At 44.3% G+C, this 22,346-nt stretch overlaps 1 protein-coding gene across 1 annotated transcript; it reads left to right on the forward strand.

Moving 5' to 3' along the window:
* The first annotated feature begins 8,233 nt into the window (after window positions 1–8,233).
* Window positions 8,234–21,689, forward strand: LBHD2 (LBH domain containing 2). Its single transcript, XM_054068803.1, has 4 exons — window positions 8,234–8,336; window positions 12,523–12,613; window positions 16,973–17,174; window positions 18,306–21,689. The coding sequence occupies exons 2-4, from the start codon at window positions 12,524–12,526 to the stop codon at window positions 18,380–18,382; spliced, it is 369 nt and encodes a 122-aa protein (XP_053924778.1). The 5' UTR covers window positions 8,234–8,336; window position 12,523; the 3' UTR covers window positions 18,383–21,689.
* The last annotated feature ends 657 nt before the right edge of the window (window positions 21,690–22,346 follow it).

A 22,346-nucleotide genomic window follows, 5' to 3' on the forward strand; every position in this document is an offset into this window, starting at 1 on the left:
GGATTTCAATAATTAATATTCCACTTAAAAAATGTTTTCACAGTCAACATTATGATTATAGTGAGAAAACAAGCAAACAGGGAATGACTTGACCTGGTTTCCTTGCTTTCCTGATCTAGCCTGACAATTTGTCAATCAAGTGGAATTTCCTCTGACATCTCTGGTACATTACTTTAGCAGAAGAAATGAATGTGCAGATACAGTTACTACTTTCCCTCCCTTCTTACAATGATCTCTTTGTATTAAGCAACAGGCTTTTGCATAGCTCTGGTATCAACCCCACAGTGTCACTGGCTGAAATTGCTCCTTCTCTCTCATTTCTGAAATAAAGCCTCTGCGTTTGAGCCTATTTAACCACATCTGTCTGTTTTGGAGGGGTCAATCAGAAAAGCCTCAAGCCAGGGCAGATCCTACCTCATGTAAGGCAGGAGGAGCCCTGCTGTTAGTTCAAGGAGACCAGCATCTACCTCTCAGCAACAGCCCTTCTCTTTGCTCCTCAGACAGGTGTATCTTCTCTGGAAAAATCTGTAAGTTAATCAATTTCCTATGTTTTCCATCTTCAAAGGAAGACTTCATTGCTGACCCCAGGAAAACTGCAAACCAATAACACCAGGTAGAATGAAAAAGAGTGATTGATACCGACAGATCCTTAAAACCTTATCTCAACTGCCTGTTTCGGTCTTTATGCCTCCTTGATTGCAAGTCTTTAGGGGCTGAGATCAGCTCGGAGAGAACATGACCAGTAGCATCTTCTGCAGAGCAGATACCAGTGCTGGAAGAAGCTGTGGTCCAGCAGGACAAGCCCTTGCTCTTATCAGGGTGCACTGACTGGTCCTGCAGCATTTGCCACACAGTATTCATGTCCGCACAGGACTGGGAGAGAATAGTCCAAGTCTGTTGAGACCACCTGAATTTTCGGTTGAGATCTGTCTTTGTTATACACGTGCAAAAACTGCCCCTGTGAAAATATTTAGAAGACCTCTAGGTCCGTAAGATGCTTGTTAATTGGTTGGCAGGAAGACTCATAGCCCTATTAATGCGTATCTGTTTTCAGTGTTAATGACTCATTAAAAAAAAATAAAGCATACTGAATTTTTATTTTTTTAAATAATTTCTTTATTTTCAATTGTGTGTTGTCCTCACCCTCCATCGTGCCCATCCCTGCTGTGATAGCACAGAGTGTTCTCATATCCTCTATCTCAGGCTGGGGCAACTTCCCGTACTCGGAAATTCAGTTAAGGGTGGCAGAGTTTTTACTTCCTAGAGAAAATCAACTTCATCTCTGGTGTTAGGTTGTGATGTAGTGACGCTTGTGGTTATGCTGTTAATTACCAATAGGGAACATTAAAAATCTCCTCATGGTCTTTGTTTTCTTAGGAGTGTTCAGCGGATTTGTGTTCGCTTGTTTTTAAAATCTAACATTTTTGCTGTTTTGGCTTTACTAAATTCTCTATTAAATGTTCAATACTGTATCATATTAGAGCACTAATAGCACTATATTCGGATTTCCCCAAAGTTACAAGGAAAGAACTAGCTTATCTTTTAAGTAAATACTGTTCTAGTTAACCGTACGTAACCTCTTATCCTATTCTGCTATCTAGAACTGAGCCCAGTGTGATAAACTATCTGGAATATTCTTTCATGGTGCCAGAAAGGCATTTTGCAATCCATTTTCCATGGCATTTCCGTCTAACAGTTACCTTCTCTGCTGATGTTTTAAGACACTTTTTTCCCCCTCTCATCTGCTTGTGGGACTGTGGCCTGAATTTAGGACCATCCAGAAATAGCTATGGAATAGTAGAAAGAAGCGTAGGAAGAAGTTTCTGTCACCAATGCTCATGGGTGCTGTAAGGTAAGGGAAAGTCGTGACATGAAATCGAGGGATGAGAGAATCGTCATCTTCCAAGGAAGATGCCGAAACCAAAACTATTTCTTTCTGAGACCCTTTAGTAACAGTTGTTCAGAATTAGGTGGAGTGGTGTACTTATTTGTAAGGTGCTGGCTTTGTAAGGTTGTTTTGAAAAACTGAAGCCAATGAAGGGTTCATTGCGTGAGCTGAGCTCAGAAACTGTTTGCTCAGCACAGGCATTTCCGATCCCAAAAGCAAGTTCTTGGATGAGAGAGTATTTGCACAGTGAGTACCAGAAGAGATGCTTCTAAAAACATTTAACAGCTTGTTGAGGCTTATCTCTAATTTTGATGGGGCTGTTTTCTTAATGAGGTCCTCTCACATCAATTAGCTGCTGAATACGTTGTTAAAAAAAATAAATCCAAAGTTTCTCTTGGCACCCGGTTCTATGAGGACTCTATGGAGATTTCCATGATACTGAGGTCTATCAGCATTCAGAGGAGCTGGCTTAGTCATTCTTCCCATCTGCTCTACTTCTTCCTCCCTCCGCTGCTCTGCACATGCTTCCTGGCTGTCTGCTACTCATCCCTATCTCTGAGTGTCCTGGCTGGCTGCCTGTCTCTTCTCCCTTGCCGTACCTATCCCTTGTGGCATCTTCTGTGAGGAAGTACAGGTAGTTTAGTGCTAAGATCAAAGAGCTGGAAAAACTTAGCTTCTCTAAAGCAGCCAGGAAAAAGAGAAGGAAAAAAGAAAAAATTCACCAAGGAAGCACCGATAGCAAGCAGCTTTGCAAATATCATTTGTGTCAAACTTTGAGTTAAATCACCCCCAAATCCTGAAATTGCTTTAAAAATTGTGGTAGTTAAGCACAGATAAATTTAAGTTCTTTTTCCTTCTTCTTTGAACATTTACGAGTCAAGTTTCTAGCTGCTTTTCACAAACAGGGCCAGTAGGAACTTGGACAATTACAACACACTGGAGGGTGAGGTTTGTGTGTAGTCATGATACTTTGGAACCCAGGGATGCAAGAAGAGCGGCGGCTCCTTAATGCCTCACTGTGCAGCACCAGGAATCAAGGAAGCTGAGTTTGAGTGATCTGCCAGTACTGTGCCCTTTGCAAGCCTTTGTTTTCATGTGTTGCTAATCCACAGATGAGTGTTTGAGAAATTCCGCAGAGTGATATTTACCCCAACAGCTTCTTTGGAGCAGAAACAGTAAAAACTGCAGCTCCATGGAAAGTGAGTGGCGAGAGGCAGCATGGTCTGGAAATAGCAGCCTCCTACCCCTTTTCACTCTCCCAAACTATGTGCTGTGTCTCATGCTGAAATGCCTGCTCCTCCACATTGACAGTCATTTCATTGCGCTGCTTCCTGAGAGAGATCAACATCTTTTGCAGAGCACTTGCCGCTGAGGAGAGGAAGGCAGCTTTGGCCTGTGGAGAGCAGAACTCAAGTACTGTGTGGGTGGCTGAAGACAAGAGCTTCTGAAACGAGGGAAGAGAACAGATCTCTAATCTCCAGACTCTGAAACATATCACACTTTTCTCAGTTGCTTAGGGAAGAGATTTGCATCCAAAAAGAAGTGGGAGGTTTAAACAGGAGTTCATACATGCACGCATTTATCTTCTGTGGTCCATGCAATAATTTACATTTTGCTGGTCCCATGGAGCCCACAGCACTTCGTAAAATGCATCCATTACAAATTTGCAATCAGGGAAAACAAAGAAGCTGTCCAAGTTCCCATCCAAAAGCTGAGCTCAGTACGCACTCATGGAAACAGGGAGGCTGTGGGGTGTCCCTGAGGTAAGCAGCTGTGTCAAGCTGCTGAACTAGCGTCCCACCCTCAGCAGAGATACCTGGCATGGTTCTGCATCTGCATTCCCCAGGCCACCTGTGTGACCTGAAGCCCTCCAAAGCCTAAGCCATAGCTCCATCCTCCTAGGATAGTAACAGAAGACCAAGGCGTAGAAGTGTTGGATCCACAGAAGCACCTGGCTGTAGAAAATGCTGACTGACATGCTTCCTTGCAGGGATGTGCACATTCTGGTACCATGTGAGCAACCCCTTCCTGGTTTCCTCTGCCACAACAACCATAGCTCTGTTCTAGATGCCTGCGCGCCTGCCCAGGATGAACTGACAGCCCAGTCTGCTGCAGCAAAGTGGCCCAAATAAGGCATGCTTTCTTCTTCTGCATGGGAAAATTCCTTGGACCTGTCTGTTTATTGAGAATTGCTGAGCAGGGTTTGATGTGTCTTGTTGAAATTTTCCACTTTGCAAAAATCAAGCAGCAGGCCATCACTTCTCCTGCGTAACACCATTCTTATGCATGCCCTGTCCCAGTTTTCCTTGTAATCAATAGCAGGGGGTTCTTTTTGTGGCACACACAAAGACTAGACTCCTTGAATGAAGAAAAGTTTGCATTTATCCAGAGGCTTTAGTGGGGTGAAGCAGGGGGGACTGGATGCCCAGAGCTGAATTCCTGGTTTGTTTGAGGCGCTATCTGAAATCAGTGGGAACCACACGTGCACTACAATTGCATGGGCAAGCTCCCAGAGCTTAGTGTTTGCAGTCCTTCTGCATGCAAGGCTGAGCCTGCAGGGTCGCATGGGGCATATCTCTCCAGCAATTTAAACACGAGTCTGCTAAAGTCCCTGGGATTGTCCCATTGAAATAAGAAGGGGAGGGATCCTGTTTCTGTGGTGCCGGAAAAACGATAAATTTGCACACAGAGCAGTGGTTTAAGGCCAATTTCTGCTGCCTATCTGCTCTTACTTGTTTCAAGGAACACCTTCAATGTGGTATTGTTAGGCTGTTATCATAAAAATCCCATGAGTGTTTAGTGGCCGAATGATTAACTTGGGAAGCCTGGAAGGGGAGGAGAGAGGAGGCTGTTCCACAACCCCTGCTATTCTAGGAGCAGACCTGGCACCCCGAAGTCAGTTCTCCCTCTGCCATCCAGTTGTCTCCAATACTGGGACAGCTGGGAGAGAAGGGGTGATGCTTTCAGAGCAGGACGCATCTCAAAATGAAAGTGACCTGATGTTGAAGGCGCTGCTGTTTCTCAGGGAAGCATGTGGGGCTTGGCCCCTCTGAAACATGAGGCTCCTTTGTCAAGTGGACAATCTGCAGACTGCTAGGATTGCACCCCATGGATGGTTCCTATTTCTGTATTGCTGATAAAGCACACTTGCCTTAAAAACATATACTTTGCAATTCATGATGGATTTATCCCAGGGAAAGGGCTCCACTGCTGTGCATGGTGGAGTCCTTTCACCACATGGTATGGCAGATCATGGCCCAGGAGAGACAGTCAGGATGGGCTTCCCCCATACCCAACTGGCCAGAATTGCTGCGTAACATTTTCCTTCTGTTCCCTGATGCTGATTGTCCTCTGGTGGGCGGTGAGACCATGCTGTTAGGACAGACTGTGTCCTTGTGGTGTAGAAACTCCAAACACAACATACTCCAGATACTTTCCAAAGTGGGAGAGAAGCCTGGAGAGCATCTTTTGATGCCTGGGCTTTTGGCCCATGCCAAGCAGAACAGGTGGAAATTCATCCCTTTGAGTGGGGTGATATGTGGGGAGCCCTTGGTCTGAGCAAAGGACTTGGTCTCACTAGTGGAACTAGCTCTCCTATCACCCTCTTGGTTGTATCTCCTCACACTTTCCTTGATGGTGTGACTCCTAAAGAGACAGAGCATGACCAGCTCGTTGGAGTAGTTTCTAAATCAGTTGTTCTTTACTGGGAAGTGTAGCAGGGCTCCCGGAGTCCAGTGTAAGGATGGCCAGCCAGTGTCACTGGTCTCTGAGAGTCGAGACTTCTCAGTCACTGTTAACAGTAGCACATGTACACACTGCTGCATGCCTCTGCTTGGCAACACCTCATGGGCTGTGTGAAAATGGTTATTATTTCTGCTGTGGACAGGCACAAACACTCCTCGATCCCAGATCAGCCCCAATGTGCAACATGTAATGAATGCATCACAGTGTGTTTTCCGCAGAGAGGTCCAGCAGTGGCCTGGGATGAGGGCACGTGACAAATGGGAAGGGGAGGAGGACGGGGTAATAACATGATTATTGCACAAGCTGATCCACTTCAGGTCATTTGTGGGTTTTGGGTTTCTCTAAGAGAGGTAAAGCAAGAGAGGCTGTTCAGCTGTGTTGGTACTCCTGGAGCCGGACAAGATGATGATTATCAAACTGAGGCAAAGGAGGGCAGGTAAATTTGGGAAATGGAAGAGGGGTAGATTGGGAGAGAGCACATTGAGCACGTGGGTTGCAGGCTGGACTAACCAGCAAAGCTAGGTAAAAGTAAGAAGAGACAAGAAGAGATAAGCAGAGACAGGCTTTACTAGCGTGATTTCCAGGCTGTTTCCATTGCAGTTAAGCCTCGCTACATGGTCTCAGTAGCTGCGCCTTGTTTTTAAAAGATTAAACAGTATTGTAGAAGGAAGGGTATTAGTTTATGTTTCCTCTAGTGTCAGACAAAGAAGATAATCTCAACTATTAGGTAGATGAAGTGAGTATTTCCTCTTTAGAGAAATATATTCCAGTAGCTTTTCACACTGGAAACACGGAAGTCTTCAACAATCTTGGCTAGAAGAAGTTTTTCTGTTTTTAAGTATGGCTTTGTGGGGCTCGGGGAAGGAGTTCTTCTACACTTCTGTCCTCAAATGATTTCCTATTCAATTACAGCTTTCAGCTGCTGAGTCCCAGGGTCTGATGTCCCCTCTTAAACCACTGTAGTACTGAGTTTCCCAGAACTTTGGAGAAGAGATTGATCTTGGGTCAGTTCAAGCCAGAAGTTCTTTGCTGAGACTGGAAAAGTAATGAAAGTGGTTTTAATTCATTCAGTACTGTGTGGATTCTGATATCCCACTAACCAGTCATCTGAAGATACTCTTAATAGCAAGTGGCCTGGCTTGGATTCCAACCAGTGGCCGTGTGGTACCTGGTTCACTATCTCTTATGCCATTTGGTCTCTCACTGAGGGGTGACTTAGTGTAATAACTGTTCTTATTACATCCAGTCTTTTCTAAAGGTGAGATTGAAGGTAGATGAGTTCTTGCTGAATTTTCATGGGTTTAATAGCAGTGATCTTGTAATGTGTAGTGGGGTAAAAAAAATTAGAGTATTGGATAACATGGTATCGGATGCTCTCTGATTTCCATACAAGGGACAAGCAGTGAATGTAGTAATGAATTTTTAAGGGACAAAACATTAACTTCTCTGAAGTTGGTTTGATCACTGGTTAGGAAGGAAAATTGCCAGACAAGAATTAAACCTTCTGAACTGAATCCTTGGGATGGAGATGTGATTTCCAGCTTCCCTGCTTTGCAGTAAGCATAGCCTGTGGCATAAGAAGAAACTGCAGAATGCAGCATACAATTTTTCCTCTGTCACTGTTTTTGAATAAAATCAGTGTGCAGTTAATCCAGTGTTATAAATCTTGGTAGGAAGGCCTCCAGAGCAGGTAGATTTGTTTAATCACTTGGGCTGGAGTCCAAGTCACTGGACGATATAAAATATATACACTAGTGTCATTCACTTCACTGAAAACACCTTTTTGCCATCCAAGGAAATAGCTGTGGCTGGCATGAATACATATTTGGCATGCTGTAGGACTAAACAAATTTCTCAGAAAATCATTTTTGGCTGAGATACTGACTGTATTTCAGCACTGTAACTTCTCAAGCTCTTCAGCTGAGACTTTCTGACAGAGTAACCATAAGAAATTAGTGAATCACTCTTTGAACTGGTGGGATCCTCACCTCTGCTCACCAGACTCCTCCATCCTGATACCATTCAAAATATTACCTTCACTTTGGAGTAGACCTTTTCAAAAATCACTTTACTTGTGACATCTGTAAGACATGTGGAGTAATGTCATTCTAAGTTATACTTCTTTCAGCCTAATTTGTCTCCTTTGTGTCTTGACCAGTGGCTTCTTCAGCAGGAATCTCATTCTTCAATGTTTTGAACTGTGCCTCAGTAAGCACGCTGATCTTGCCAAATAAGGGTGTACTTTTTTATTTTCTTATTTTCTAAATCATCAAAATTCTTGCATGGAAGAATTTCAGGGTGTCCCACTTTCAGCAGGCTTTACGTAGCTTACACTGGGAATACAGTTTGCCATCACAAAAAGAGTCAGATTGCAAGGTATTTCAGCTAAGAGCTTTGGGTGGGTTTGGAACATTACTTACCTCAGTAATACACTACAAGCTGCATCCTTAGCAAGATTAAAGCCCATCTGGTGTAGAAAATTCAATGGACCTTCACAGTAGGAGTTTCTGCAGCAAGTTTTCAGTAATGTGCTTTCACACCGGTTGCTGCCAGTGTTGTTTTGGTTGCATGCTCTGACTCCTGTCGTATTGTCTCCTTCAGGTACTTTTAGGATTTGACAGAGTTTGCACAACATTTCAGCAACGACGTGAACATCTGCAGTAAGGACAGTTTTCTGAAGTGACATCCGTTGATGTGATTGAAGGTAACATACGCTTTTCCTTCATTGCGCTGTACTCGTCATGTATTCCCCCAGAGTCTTGTCCTCTGGCTGGACATCCCCTTTGCTGCCCACCATCCTGCTTGGTGAGGTGAGAACAGGATCAGGCCTCTGTACAGTGCCTGTCTGAGAGTCCTCCAGGCTGATTCTTGCTTCAGGTAGCGCCTGCTCCCAACCATAGCCCAGCCTGTCCCATAAAATGTGGATTTGCCTGGGAAATCTTTGCTTACATCTCACAACTTGCCTGTTTTCCATAGCCTCCTAAGTGCTGCATGGTTTTCGATCGTGAAGCTAGTCCTCAATCAAATACTGTTTTGCCACTAGGAATTTTACAGTTCAGTTTTGCCCTCTGTTCAAAGACTAAAATAAAAATGTACGTACTCTTTCTGAGCACTTTTTCATGGTAAGTGGTTTAGCACTTGTCAACCTATATCTTGCTCTGTATGCTGCTGACCTTGTTAGTGCCATCACCAACAGCAGAAAGCCGGCTGTGTATTTGCTCTCTGCCCCAGGGAAAAGATCAGGATAGCATGGTCCTCCAACAGTAGCAGTTGCATTTAAGATACTCTTCTCTAAATGTAGTAGTTGCACAGAAGGTATTTTGCTTTCCCCCCCTAATTGGTATATTTGAGCTTAATTAAACGTAGGGGAAGTAAATGCATCTCTTAATTCACTGCTACAAGAATTTGGAGGTTCAGTGTAGGTGACTCATCTACCAGAAAAGAGTTTATTCTTTGTTTGTAAATGCTATTTATTGCCTTGTTGTGCATCACTATGGCTACTGTATGTCACTGGTGATAACATCACCTACCCTACATAAAATGAATGCAAGACCAAATTTAAAAGAGATACAGTTCTTATAATAACATGCTGGTATCAGTTGCTTTTCTGTTGTAAGTACTTCTCACATAAAAGCAGCAGTGAAAGTGGCTCAATATTTTTTCCATCAAAACTGTCTGAAAAGTAAAAGTTCTCCTGCACATAAATTGTATCATAGGTAAAAAAGCCCTGAGCAGCACCTCACCCCCCTTTTCAGATTCTGTAGCTTTATAAACAGTTTGGTGATGTCCTACAGGTGATTTCTAAATTTAAGATGAAGTGATTTGCAATGGCATTCTCAATTATTTTACTTCTAGTTATTTTTAGCATTAAATACCTAGTTAATCTTGTTAGAAGCGTCACTGCTCTTACAGTCCGTATAGATTCTTCTGTTTTCCTTTACCATTTCTAAGTGGAGGCTAAGAATAATTAATCTGTTGTAGTTACAGCCTAATTCTTTTGCCAACTGCATGGCCCCATGTTCTTTTCTGAGACACATCGAGTACAATACTTCTGCCATTCTATTCAATCAAACCCTTAAGTTGCACAGATTTTGTGAAATGTCCTGGGCTTCAACAGCTTGGGAGCTGATTCACTGAGGCATCTGCTGTAACACTGACGGACTGTCACCATTTCCCTAGCCAGAATCATTTGTCTTTGTCATTTAGAAATGATCTGCAGGGTGTAATGTGGTCTTGGGTAAGCATGGAGCCTGTTATTGCTCGGTAATAGAATTTCATGAGTTTCTTAACAACATCTTTGAGCTCATATGACACATTTGACAGTGCATGTGTAGATGTAAATCTCTAAAGTCCCATGGTACAAGGACACACAAGTGTTTTAAAGACATGGTATGTATTGAAAGGCTGCTAAAACAAACCGGTCAGCTGTGGGAAACTGCAGAGGTCTGCCGCTGGCTAGCAGGAACCAACCCCTAGAACACATAGCAGTGAGTAGTCCCTCCGTGGTAGTCAAGCCGAAGACTTAATGAACCCTAGTCTCCCCAAGCCTTATTTCCAGCCAGAGACACACTTTCTTATTTCCCTTTCTCTGCAACCCAAGACAGCTGGGGATGGAGCATTGAATCCCCAAAAGGATCCAAAAAGAAAGAGGTTCATCTTGGACATGGTCAGAACCTGGGTCCTGTGTTCCTCCAGGCTCATGACTGGGTCTGACTAACAGGTGATGTGAAAGCCCGCAAATCAAATCTTCCGAAAGAGCTGGAGTGGGGGAGTGAGGTCCTGCTATGGCCCAGCAGGGTCAGTCACAGAGGCAACACTGGAGGGTCAGCAGGAGGGAGGGGGGCAAAAGAGTCTCTCTTGGACCAAGACAAGAGAACAGGACCAGGCCAGGGAAGAAAGACAAGAACTGCATGAGCACCAGGAGTGGTCAAAGGGAGAAAGCAACAGAGCAAGTGCTGCTTTGCTTTTGGGCAGGGAAGGGTCCAAGGGCACAGCTCTGTCCTTTCAAGTACTGTCTTGGGGTGTAGGAACAGCTGGCACAGCTGGGCCCATGGTCACCGCTCTAGGAAAGGGTCTCTCATTTCCACATCACCAGTCTCTCAGTGTTGTCATCCATGGGTGCACACTAGATGCTGCAGGAATAAAAGCATGTGTCCAGAAAATAAATGTATTTTACTGATTGGGTGGTTTGTGATATCCCTGGGGAGGGGTACAGATCCAAGCAAGGGCAGGCAGCTCAAATCTCTTTTCCTAGCAGGCAGAATCTATCCCTTTTCTACTGTGCTGTGGCTCTGGGAGGATTCAGTCTGTGTGATCTGGGAGTCGCACAGATCAGTGTTTAGTTCAGACTTCTACTGCATTTTGGAGCCTGGTTCTGCTCTCCTGTTGTGTGCATGCTGTTTAATTCAGTGTTGATTGGGTCGAAGGCTGGCGCTTCAGATCTTTTCCCTAAGATGCCCATGGAGTTGGGTCCTGGCCCACAGCTGAGCTCAAGTGTCTCCTGGGTCTGCTATGCTCTTTATAAAATATGGTGCAGTGGGAGTGAAAGTCTTTGCAATATCACGCTGCTCTGTGCTACAGCTAATTAAAGTCATTGTGAAGGGTTTTGTAGTAATTGCAGGTATTGTAAAATTTAGTTTTGTGGGGTAATTGGTAATGTAAGCCTGAAACGAGTTATCCTTAAGATGTTTTCATGTGCATTTCTCAGTAGGAGCAGCCTTTACAAAGAAGGCTTTTGTGTGTGAAGCAGGACCAGAATTAATGGCAGCATTAGTCGTGCCTAAAGGGATGCTTATTGTGGCAGGACGGTGTAATTGAGGATGCCTGTGTTCTGTGTGCTGCAGGAGCCTCTGACAGCCAGTAGCTGCTGTACCTGACAGTGACCTAGGGAGAGTGAAATGCCCAGGGCCAAACACATGTATTCCCATCCAAGATGAACATGGGTCCTTTAGTCCATAGATCAAAGAGAGTGGTTCAGGCTCTGTTTTCTCCTACACACTTACTATGCATTAAGAAGTTTCCAGACATCCTCAGTTTTTTCAATAGAATGCTGTATCTATAAATCTCAAATGTGAGGAAAATCCTAATGCTGTAGAAATGCACAGCTGCCCAGCCATGGGCTGTGCTGAGCTCGCTGCAGCTGGCTCTGATCCCTCTGCTCCAAGGTGCCAAGTGCCCAGCAGAACAAGGAGAGCATGAGGGCCGGCGCTGTAGAGCCTTGGGTGCCAAATGGCACAGGGGAATGCTTAATGGGACCATAAGCAGATTAGGTTCCTAAGTCCCTGATGTAAATGAGATTTAGGTGCCAAACCTTCCCTGATGCATTTGAAAATCCCGCTTAACACTTCTCTGAATACTCAGGCAAGTAAAGGCTACTGAAAATCTGGCCCTTAGACACCAGTACAGCTGGTGTGTCTGAAATTAACAGTTTAAAAAGAAGTGCTGGCTCATAACTAAATGGAATAAACATCTAAGAAGAGCAAATATTGAAGACGTTATGAAGAAACAGAATGAAAATTTAACTCAGGGCTAATATTTCCATGAGTAACTTCTTTTGGTCAACAGACACCACTTACCAGCTCATATATTAGTAATGATCTGGTAACATAGGAGGGCTCATATTTTCCTGCTGATGACTCTGGCAGTCTATGGGGGTCCTTTCTGCTGTGGGGAGGAGGGCAGCTGGGGCCAAGGCCCTAGTCTGCATCGTGGCATGAAGTGGGGCACAGTTGGCTTGGAGGGCCAAGGAAACACTTTTTAGGGGGGCTGTTTAGAAAGGACAATCTGTAACACAATTATTGTAAGAAAAATGAAAATCCAGTCTTCTGTTAAATTAACTGTAGGGCCAAGGCTCAGAGATGAGTTTTCCAAATCTGATTTAATATTCGCAGCATGACAGAGGTGATGAACACACGGGAACCAGCGATGGAGGAATTTGCACTCAGCCAGACTCCCGAAGAAGAAGGAGGCTCTTCAAGCCAGGTAACAAAAACTGGTTTTACAAAAACTGGGAAGTGTTCTGAGTAGTGTTTCAAAAGCAATGTAACACAACCAGTAACTATCATACATGTAGATGCTGAATTGCAGAGCATAACTGGCAAAGAACAAGCCTTGAAATACATATTTGATCCTACTTAGGTTTTGTTTTTAAAAGTAAGACTTCTGGTGGGAGGGTTTTGTCGCGTGTTGGGCCTCCAAGGTACAGTGGCAGGGGTGCTCCTGCAGAGATGCAGGCAAAGAGGGTATTTGTCACCAAGAGTTCAGATCTGAGCAACCACTGCAGGATGAAGGCATCGTGCAGTATACTACATCATGTACTGTACTACAGCTTCTATACAGTCATCCTTGTTATGAACTAAGTTCTTCAGGCTCAGAAAGAGCTCCCTTTTTTTTTGAAAAGAGACCCTCTGAAATGGTGAAGTAATTCATGTAAATGGCTGTGGTGTCATAGCAGCAGCACTGGTCAAGGCCATTTGCTGGCAGGTGCAAGAGATTTTCTGTTCCCAGGCGGTCTCAGACACCCACTCATGTACCTGCCTGCAGCGCTGTTTTCAGCAGGAGAGATCACGATGCCTCAAGCCCTCCTTGTGACAACCCCTGTGCCCGAGTTTGTGCTCTGTGGCTGTCCTCATGACTCTCAATGTCACTGCTGGGAACAAACCATCTAATGTGTCCTGGAGGACCTGGGTTGCTTCTCAACACAAGATGAATTATTGTGCGCAGATTCAGAAACTTGAATTGCAGGTTCAAGTGTAGCATTTAGAGGCCGGGAGAGTCAGAACTGAAATTTTGCACATTTCTTACAGATCACTTGTGCGGGTAATGAAAGGCTGTATGCAATTGAAGAGCGTACCATAGGTTTTCCCAGGTTTCATTGACCACACAGGATAGATGCTGCTCACTCAAAGAGCGTATTTTCAACTTTCTCTTTCCTCTTTTCATGGAGTCCCAGGTTTTCATTATTGTATTAGTGTATGCTGTCCAAACTGTGCCAACTCTGACTCCACCTGTGTTTTTGTAGAATCATAGAATGGTTTAGGTTGGAAGGGACCCTAGAGATCTTCCAGTTTCAACTCCTCTGCCATGGGCAGGGACGCCTCCCACTGGATCAGGTTGCTCAAAACCTCATCCAGTCTGGCCTTGAACACCTCCAGGGATGGGGCATCCATGGCTTCTCTGAGCATCCTGTGCCAGTGCCTCACCACATTCATAGGAAAAAAATTTTCCTAATATCTAACCTAAATCTCTCCTCTTTCATCTCAAAACCATTACTTGTCCTATCTCTGCACTGCCTGATAAAGAGCCCCTCCTCAGCTTTTCTGTAGGCCCTCTTAAGTCTTGGAAGGAGCTTAAAACTTTTCTATGGTGTCCCTGATCATACACTCCAGAGGTTTTCCCCTAACTCCTTTACCCTACTTCTCTGGGAGAAGGTGATACCGTCCAGGTTTTAGTGATGGCCAACTGAAGCAAATAAGAAAAAAAACTCAAGAGGCAGCACAAAGTCTGTGACTCAGCGGGAGAAGTAGGTTTCTTCCAGAAACTTTCAAGCACTCTGGCCAGGAGACCAGTCCTTCTCTTCCTGCAGTCTCCTGCCCACTCATCACACCCTCCAGCTTCCGCAGAAAAACACAGTGAGGCCCGATAGGCAGCTCTGCTTCCTGCCAGTCCTGACTCATTCTTGGAGGGACGTGGTAAATACAGGACTCTGGTGGAAAAAAAACATTATGTGATTGGTGTGAGAAGAGACCAGATGAGAATGACACAAATAAAAATAGCCAAGCTGAGGCTGCACAGGTACCTTTTCTGAATTTTGTTGCAGCTGTAATAGTTGTCTCTTAGCACATTTTTAGACCAGTGTGTGTAATTTCTAAGGGCTTCAGGAAGCAGAAGAAAAAGCAGAAAATTTGTTGGATCCACCATGCAGGGTTGCTGGCAGGCTTGGGACAGGGTGGCTGTCCCGTGCCTGTGCAGTTCTGGGGAGAGATAAGGCAATTTGCCCACAGTTTTCTGGCTATTTCCTGGCAGCTGAGCTGGGAAGCTGAGGGAGCTGAGTCTGAAGAAGAGTGCACTGCTGCTCAGGGGTGTCATTGAACCTGCCCTGGCCAAGGATATTTTGCCTCATCTCATGTTTGGAAACAGCAGGATCATATTAGCAACTTCTTAAAAATTCCTCCCAGTCAGGACAGCTGCCAGGGAAATGTCTTTCTAAATTATAAACAGCTTAGGAGGAGGTTGTGCAATGGGAAGTTGGGGGAAACTTTTCTGATAGGCAGCATGAGCAGCATTGCTGGATCAGCATGAATTTCACCCATGTGGGTGTAGCTCAAGGAGGCATTAGAAAGGTTTGTCTTCAGTGATTCACTTGATCTAGTTGCACTGGAACGGCTTTCTCACACACACAGGCAATTCCTCTTGACTGTCTTACCTTGCAACATTAACAATAATATACAATATTTATCAGCTTCATGTAGATTTGCAGAGTAATGAATCCCTGCAACAGTTTCATGGAGAGTAAGGGTGTTCCCTGTCTCCAGCAACACGCACTACAGGCATCAGAGCAATGATAAAAATGTGCTTGCAGCTTCCCAGACACATAGGAAGAGAATTGCCCTTCCCAAGGCTCCCCATGCCAGCTCTGATTTCAGGTGGGACAACTAAACCCTAAGCTCTTAGAGAGAGCAGCTGCTCTCTGGGTTGAAGAAAGGCTGCAAAAGCCACGGAGCAAATATCTACAGGGAGTTAGGACACCCTCATATTGCTGGCGATGTCCTGGGGGATGTGCCCACTTTTGTGGTGGTTAGAGAATATCCTGTGTTTCTGCCTGTGCTCGTGGCAGGAGCTATGCTGAGGCTGCCTCACGTCACAGCAGTGCTCAGTTTAACCAGAGACTCCAATGCAGTGGTGAACATGCTGCAGGTATGTAGGGAGGTTCCCACCGGCACGCAGTAAACCTGTGGCAGTGCCTGGAGTTAAACTGGGATGGTTCTTGCTCTGAACCCTTAGCTTGGTACCCTAGACTGCACCTTGATTTGACTGTTACAAATAAAATAAAACAAAACGAATCAAAACCCAAAAGTCAGCTAGCACAGAGAAATTTACAACCTGTTAGTGCATATATACAGAAATTTGGGAAGCCGTGAGATAAGGTTTCAGTAAAGCAACTACAGAGTTTGTCTTATGTTAACATCCTAGAGGATCTGGAATGATTTTTCCCCCCCAAAAAAACAACAAAACAAACAAACAAACAAAAGCAGGGAAAAACCATATACAAAGGAGATTAGCCTGAGAGATTTAAAAGAATTAACAGTGTTGAAAACAAGAAAGCGCTTGAAAAATATCCTTCTAAAAAGACCTAGTTCAGCTTCAAGCTCTAATCACCGCACAGTGTTTGACCTGCAGCTCCAATGTGACAGATGAAAATAATAGCTGGCACTGCCCTCTGTGTAAAGATGATCTTCGAGGCCTCCTGTTTTGCATGAATGCATCATAAAATACAGTTTTTCACATTTCAGAAAATAGCTCCACAGAATCATGGCTTCTTAATAACTGTCACTACAAGAAAACATGAATATCACATTCGAGTAAAAGAATAGCAGCTGGAAGGGGTGCAGCAGCTGTAGAGCTTAGCATAACAGTGATAACCTTTTCATCCTAAAACCCCACCAGAACTAAAGCCCACGTGTTTGGCAACATAATGAACTTTGTTGCCTAAGTCTCCAGTTTGGCTATTTGTGTTGTATCACACAAGTCAAGGCAATTGTCTGCTGATCACACTGGCTCTGTTCTTTGCTCAGTGAGGAACAGCACATGTAGAGGAGAGTGTGCTGAGGCTATAGCCCCTCAACGCCCACACTTGGCCACAGAGGAGCTGGATTTAACTGCTTTTGAAATCCTCCCTTTGTAGGATTTTTGCCCTGTACCAGTTTGAAGGGGGGGGTTGGTGGACATAGAATCATAGAGTAGTTAGGTTTGGAAGGGACCTTAAAGATCATCTAATTCCAACCCCCCTGCCATGGGCAGGGACACCTCCCACTAGATCAGGCTGCCCAAGGCCCCATCCAACCTGGCCTTGAACACCTTCAGGGATGCGGCATCCACGACTTCCCTGGGCAACCTGTGTCACTGCCTGACCACCCTCGTAATGAATAATTCCTCCTTATATCTAGCCTAAATCTGCCCCTCTCCAGTTTATACCCATTGCCCCTCGTCCTATCACTACAAACCTTTGAAAACATGGGAGTGCATGTCAGATGTAGAAAGGATGCTAAAACAGAATGTGTTGCTCTGAATATTTGTCCCTGGGAAAGGCTTTGACAGGCATGTACCCACGTGTCTCATCAGGCCTTCCCAGACTCACGTGAGAAGTACCCCAAGCTGTCCAAAAGACTGCCATCGATCGTGGTGGAGCCAACTGAGTCGGGGGAGGTGGAAAGCGGGGAGCTGCGCTGGCCTCCTGATGACCTGAAATCAGCAGAAGACAAGGGTCTTCATGGTGACCAAAGAGTCTGTGTCCAGCAGCAGCATCAGCAGATGGATCTGGAAGGTCTGAATGAGTAATTTTCATCTTTTTTTCCCCACAGGAAAATTGCAGTTTCAGGCTATGCCTTGCATTGAAGTTAGTCACGTACCAAAGAGCAGTAGGTGCTTGAAGTTGCGCAGAAACACTTGTACTGGAAGGGGACTTCTGTGGACTGAAAATGTCTTTGTAGCTTTTGAGCACATGGTATTTACATCCACATCAGATTCAGTGCTGGCTACTTGCATGGCCAACAATAGCAGTTCGCTCTAAGAAGCAGTAACCCTGTTCAGTAGCATATATCTACCTCCCAATCTCCAACCTAAAAGGAAACAGCTGCACATTTTCAAATCATCTTGGTGTCCCAGGAGTTTATTAATGTAGGGGAAGCTCACAAATTTGTAAATATGGCTTGTAATGTCGCTGTAGGGTAAATACGGCTAAAGATAAGAGCTTGTTGGAGTGTACCTGGCACAGTGAATGCTCCAGTGTGGAACTGGTGTATTTATTTATGTTCTTTTCATTTCAGTGCTCTTGTTTTCCCTTAAAGAGTGACACAGTTTCCATTTCAGTGCACCAACATTTGCTACCCAAATGCCCAGAGAGAGCAGACAGGCTGGGGTGCAAGATACAGTTTCTCAAACCTTCAAAGAGGTGGTGATAAATGGTCTGATCTTGAAGTGCCAAATCACCTGCTATTCCACTTGGCATTTCTGGGTGATGCCAACCACAGGGTTTGATCGTTTAAGTAGTATGAACCAAATCTGTGACCTGACCTCTAGGTGTCACAGTATGGACTCTGTGTTGGTTTTGTGCAGTGACATAAGGACTCGTTCTGTCTTCAGGAGTGAGAGTTTGAGTAGATTTCACTAAGACAGCAGGTAGCCTTCTCGCTGTGGGGGCTGTCCTGCTTTTAATGAGAGGGATCATTACCTCATCTCACTACCCATCCTGAGGTATGACATCCCCTGTAAAGTCAGGCTGTGATGCACTCAGAGTACCCTACTCCAGGTTTAACTACTGGTTTGCAAGTAGACTGAATTGCTCGTGTCAAGTCTGAGTACCACGATGGATCATCTGCCTGGTAAAGCAGGGTATCAAATTAAGGCTGTTGTACCTGTATGGGGAGATAAATGCTGACAAACTATTTGTTTGCAGATACTTTAGCACATCCAGGTCAAGAAGTGGAAGACAGTACAGATACTCTGGAAAGCAGAACTGAAGAGGATGAGTAGCGACTCCATGGCCTCAGAAGTGAAACTTCATTGTGAATGTTGTTGGAAAGCTCACACACTCTGAAGACATGTCAAAGTAATTTGTTTTTAAATCTGCAAGGGTTTTATTTAGTTAGTACTTGGTAAGAAGCATCTGGGCTTTAGAACTGTTCTTTTTAACATTTTGATTTTCAGGCTGGGATTTATATTATTTGTTTAAATTTTCCTTGGGATACAATAGGATATGTTAGGAAATACAAGTTTATCAAGGAAAAAATGCTCCTAATTTCAATTAGCACATTTCATTGGATTTAGCTTTTCTGAAGCAAGGCTGCTTTCAGGTATCAAGAGCAGGACAAAGAGGTTACGTTTTTACAAGAGGGATGTCTTAAATCTAAAACCTTTCTTGTTTTTAGCCATTTAAAACTAGCACTGTGATATTATGGACAATAGATGTAATATAATGTCACCATTTGATTTTTTAACTTTTGTATAGAGATGCAAGTGTAAGAATTGCCTCCAGGCTGCCACCCCAGGGCTGCTCAGAGCAGTTCTCTCCCTTTGGATAACCTGTGCAAATTTGGATGAACCAGCCTTTTCTCAAGCTGCCTTTTCAATAGGGCTGATGCCTTTCAGAAATGCTTTCTTGCTGTACATTGACAAAGCAGATAAGCTAGTTGCTGGTGTTGGTGGAGTGCAGCTGTCTGTTGTAGGCTTGGTGGAGTGAATCATGCTGTTTGTGTGCTCTTCAGGTCCAGGTCCAGCCATGGTGTGATGCACGCTTCTCTCCATTGAAGCCGATGAGACGGCTCTCACTTCCACCAGGGCTGGATTTGTCCCATCTTGTTAACAGAAATTGTAACAATTCTACTTTTAGTATGTTTTGTGTATAACATAGGTGCAGAGTTCCAACCATTCCTTTGTTGACCTGAGCTGAGCAGTTGTTGTGGTTGGATGACGGGAGCTCCATAGCATGGCCCAAACCTGCCCTGAATTTTGCCTCATGCCAGGTCCTCCGCAAGCCACCCGCAGTAGGAGGTGGTGGAGGAGGGATGAGTTGGTGGTAAACACACCCACTTCCCTCATGCCTGAGCGACATGCTGGGGGTGCCTTCACCTGCAGCATGGCCCCCTTGGCTTCAGTTACATGGCCACCTCCTGGAGACCAGAGCTAACAGTGGGACCAACTGTCTTTGGACACCTCGGGCTTCCAGTGGATTTTCCTTTGGGATTTGGGGCCTATTTTGACAAGGGTGAACCCATTCCTGAATGGGAACCTCCCAGATACTCCCTCCCACCACCCCAGGAGAAGCACCAATCTTGGACCAAAACTCTACCCTTTGGACAATGTTGGTGGAGGCAAGTAATGCATTTACTCAAAAGGGTTTGACTATGTCAGAGATGAGTGTCCCACAAGTTATGATGATGCTTTCTCCATCTCTGTAGGGCTGGATGAGGTCTGTACTTCCAATTAATGTTGCAGCCAGAAGAAGCTGCTCACTGTAGGTGGAATGAAACAACAGGATTTCTTCCAGCGTTAACTCTTAAGTTGACTTCCAAGTGCTTTCTTTTCTCTAGTAATGAATTTCTGTAACAGCAAATTTTAGTTGTGTGATGGTGGGTAAAATTTACTGGCCAGATGTATTAATAAGATAAGTTTATATCTTCTTAGCAACCAAATTTAATATATTTACTTACAAAGACTTCAGTGCAATGAATGTTTAATACAAAGGAAAGAGACTATTTTACTTCAAAGCAACATTAATTTATGTACAAAACTATAGCTCATTATTTGGGGTGTTTGGGATCTAGAACCCATTTTATAAGCAGTATAGTATAGTATAATGTGATACTTAAACTTTGCTCTCTCGACCTATGTAATAATCGGTTTTGCCTTCTTGATATGGACTCTCTTACCTATGCTGTCACAGAATTATTTTGTTGGACAAGTGGGATTCTGGTCAGAGCACCGAATTCACCAGGGTAACTGAAGGTTTTGGAGCAATTCCTATATCTGGCTGCCATCCCTGTCACCACCTTCGCTGGTGACAATTTTCTGGTAAAGCCAACGAAGCAAAAGCAAACTCAAGCTACATGTTTGGGTAGCACATGAGCAGTGAGAGGAGGCTCCTATCTTGGACTTGTCTACAGCTGGTCCCAGTGGGAAGAAAGCTGTGCTGGCAAGCCAGCCAGGAGGATGTGAGGTGCTCTTTAATGCTGCTTTTGCATTGACCGTCAAGAAGCTTTACAAAACTCTGGGGGAAAAACAACAACGATGACGACATATTTTTAGCCGTGTGATTTCCTTTCAATCTGCATCTGCCCAGCTCCATGAGGAATGACGTTAGACTTATCACTTAATTTGCTTTTCACTTTTTAAAAGGAAAAACAGTTGTTTCAAACACTTCCCCCAATTTTATGTGCTCTCTATCTGCTTTCAGACGCTCCCTCCCTTCCTGCTGTGGATAGCCCTTATCCTATTTCCACCTGAGGCCAGTGGCACTTCCCTAAATAAATTTCCCAAAGAAACAACAAAATTCTACATACACCCTGAAAAAACGCCATGTAGCTGTGCTTTTTTTCTTCCTTGTACGTAAAGCTACAGCCCATATAGAAAGGCTAGATTTCCTCCTTCCAGCCTAATTACTTCTCCCTTTCCTTTCACACTGTGCCCTTTGAGTATTTTACCTGAAGCAAATGGATGCTTAAAATGAAAGCTTTCTCCTAAAACTGTGTGGCCTCAGTTCAACGAGCATGCAAAGCCAAACTCCTCCTCCCATTTTTATGTTTCTGAACATGGGCCAGAGGCCCTAAAATAGGAGAGCAAGATAGAGAAAAAATTGTTTTATACAAACAAGCCCTATTTATTCAACTTGCAGGTCTATGAATGTCCACTTAATTTGTTTGTGTGCAAGTGTTGTCTCTCTAATAAACTCGGTGGTTGTTTTGTATTTTTTTCCTGGATTAAAAGCTTTGTAGAAACTGAAAAGGAAAAAAAAAGACATTCAGTCATATTTTTCTAGTCTAGCTTGTAGAATATTTCATGTAGTGAAGAAAGGAAGTTTTACGGATTTAGACATTGTTGGATATTGCTCTATTTCAGTTCTTTCTAATTTTGTAAAATGCCACCTGTACATAATACTCAACTACTCTATGTCCTGTAGATGTATTACACCATTTAGCCTATTAAATGCCTATTCTGGACTGATTGTGTGTTCTGGACTGATTTTGGATATGTTTTCCAACGTACCTACGTGTTTTGGTTTGAAAATGCAAAGGGTTGTTTGTGGTGTTGTGCAGCTCTTGTCCTATGACTAATACAGCTAATACAGGGGAACGAAGCCCGCTCCAAGTCTACCTTTGCCCTGTGTCATGCAAATACTTGCACTTGTCCTTTGTCCCACACGCTTCTACACAGATAAATTCAGATTTACATGAATGGCAGTTTCCATCTCTCTGTTTGCTTTGCGCCTTTCCTAGACCAGACGGCTCTACGCTCACTGCTTCTCTCTTGGGATTTCCTTGCTTGTCTGCTTGGCGTGGCCCCTTTGCGCTGGGTGGTACCCTGCCTTGCGTAGCAGTGAGCCAGTTGGCTCATCTTCTTTCACCTTTTAATGTAATGCATATTTTTTAACATTTTCTGGAGACGCTATTGTGGAGCCCAGCAGGAACTCACATTACTGGAAACCTATAACCCGTGCAAGGACATCGGGGTCATGTGGCAGAGAAGATGAGAGGCAGAGGTAATCTCCAACTGAACAAACAATTTTTTCCCCAAACGTCACGTTACCAAAAAGCAAAGGATCAGATAACTGGAGGGTGAGACTCCCTCTTACTTTCACAGTTCAAAAGCAGCTGCTCCTCACTGGGATGGCAAAAAGCATTGCTTGGGGTCAAACCCAGTTTCTCCCTAGCTGGGATAGGGACCTGCCACTGCAGGACTGTGCCTGGCAGGCAGTCGTGGCACGGTTAGAGAAATTTTCTGT

This window comes from Cuculus canorus, chromosome 5, assembly GCF_017976375.1.
Source record: "Cuculus canorus isolate bCucCan1 chromosome 5, bCucCan1.pri, whole genome shotgun sequence".
Lineage (NCBI taxonomy): Eukaryota > Metazoa > Chordata > Aves > Cuculiformes > Cuculidae > Cuculus > Cuculus canorus.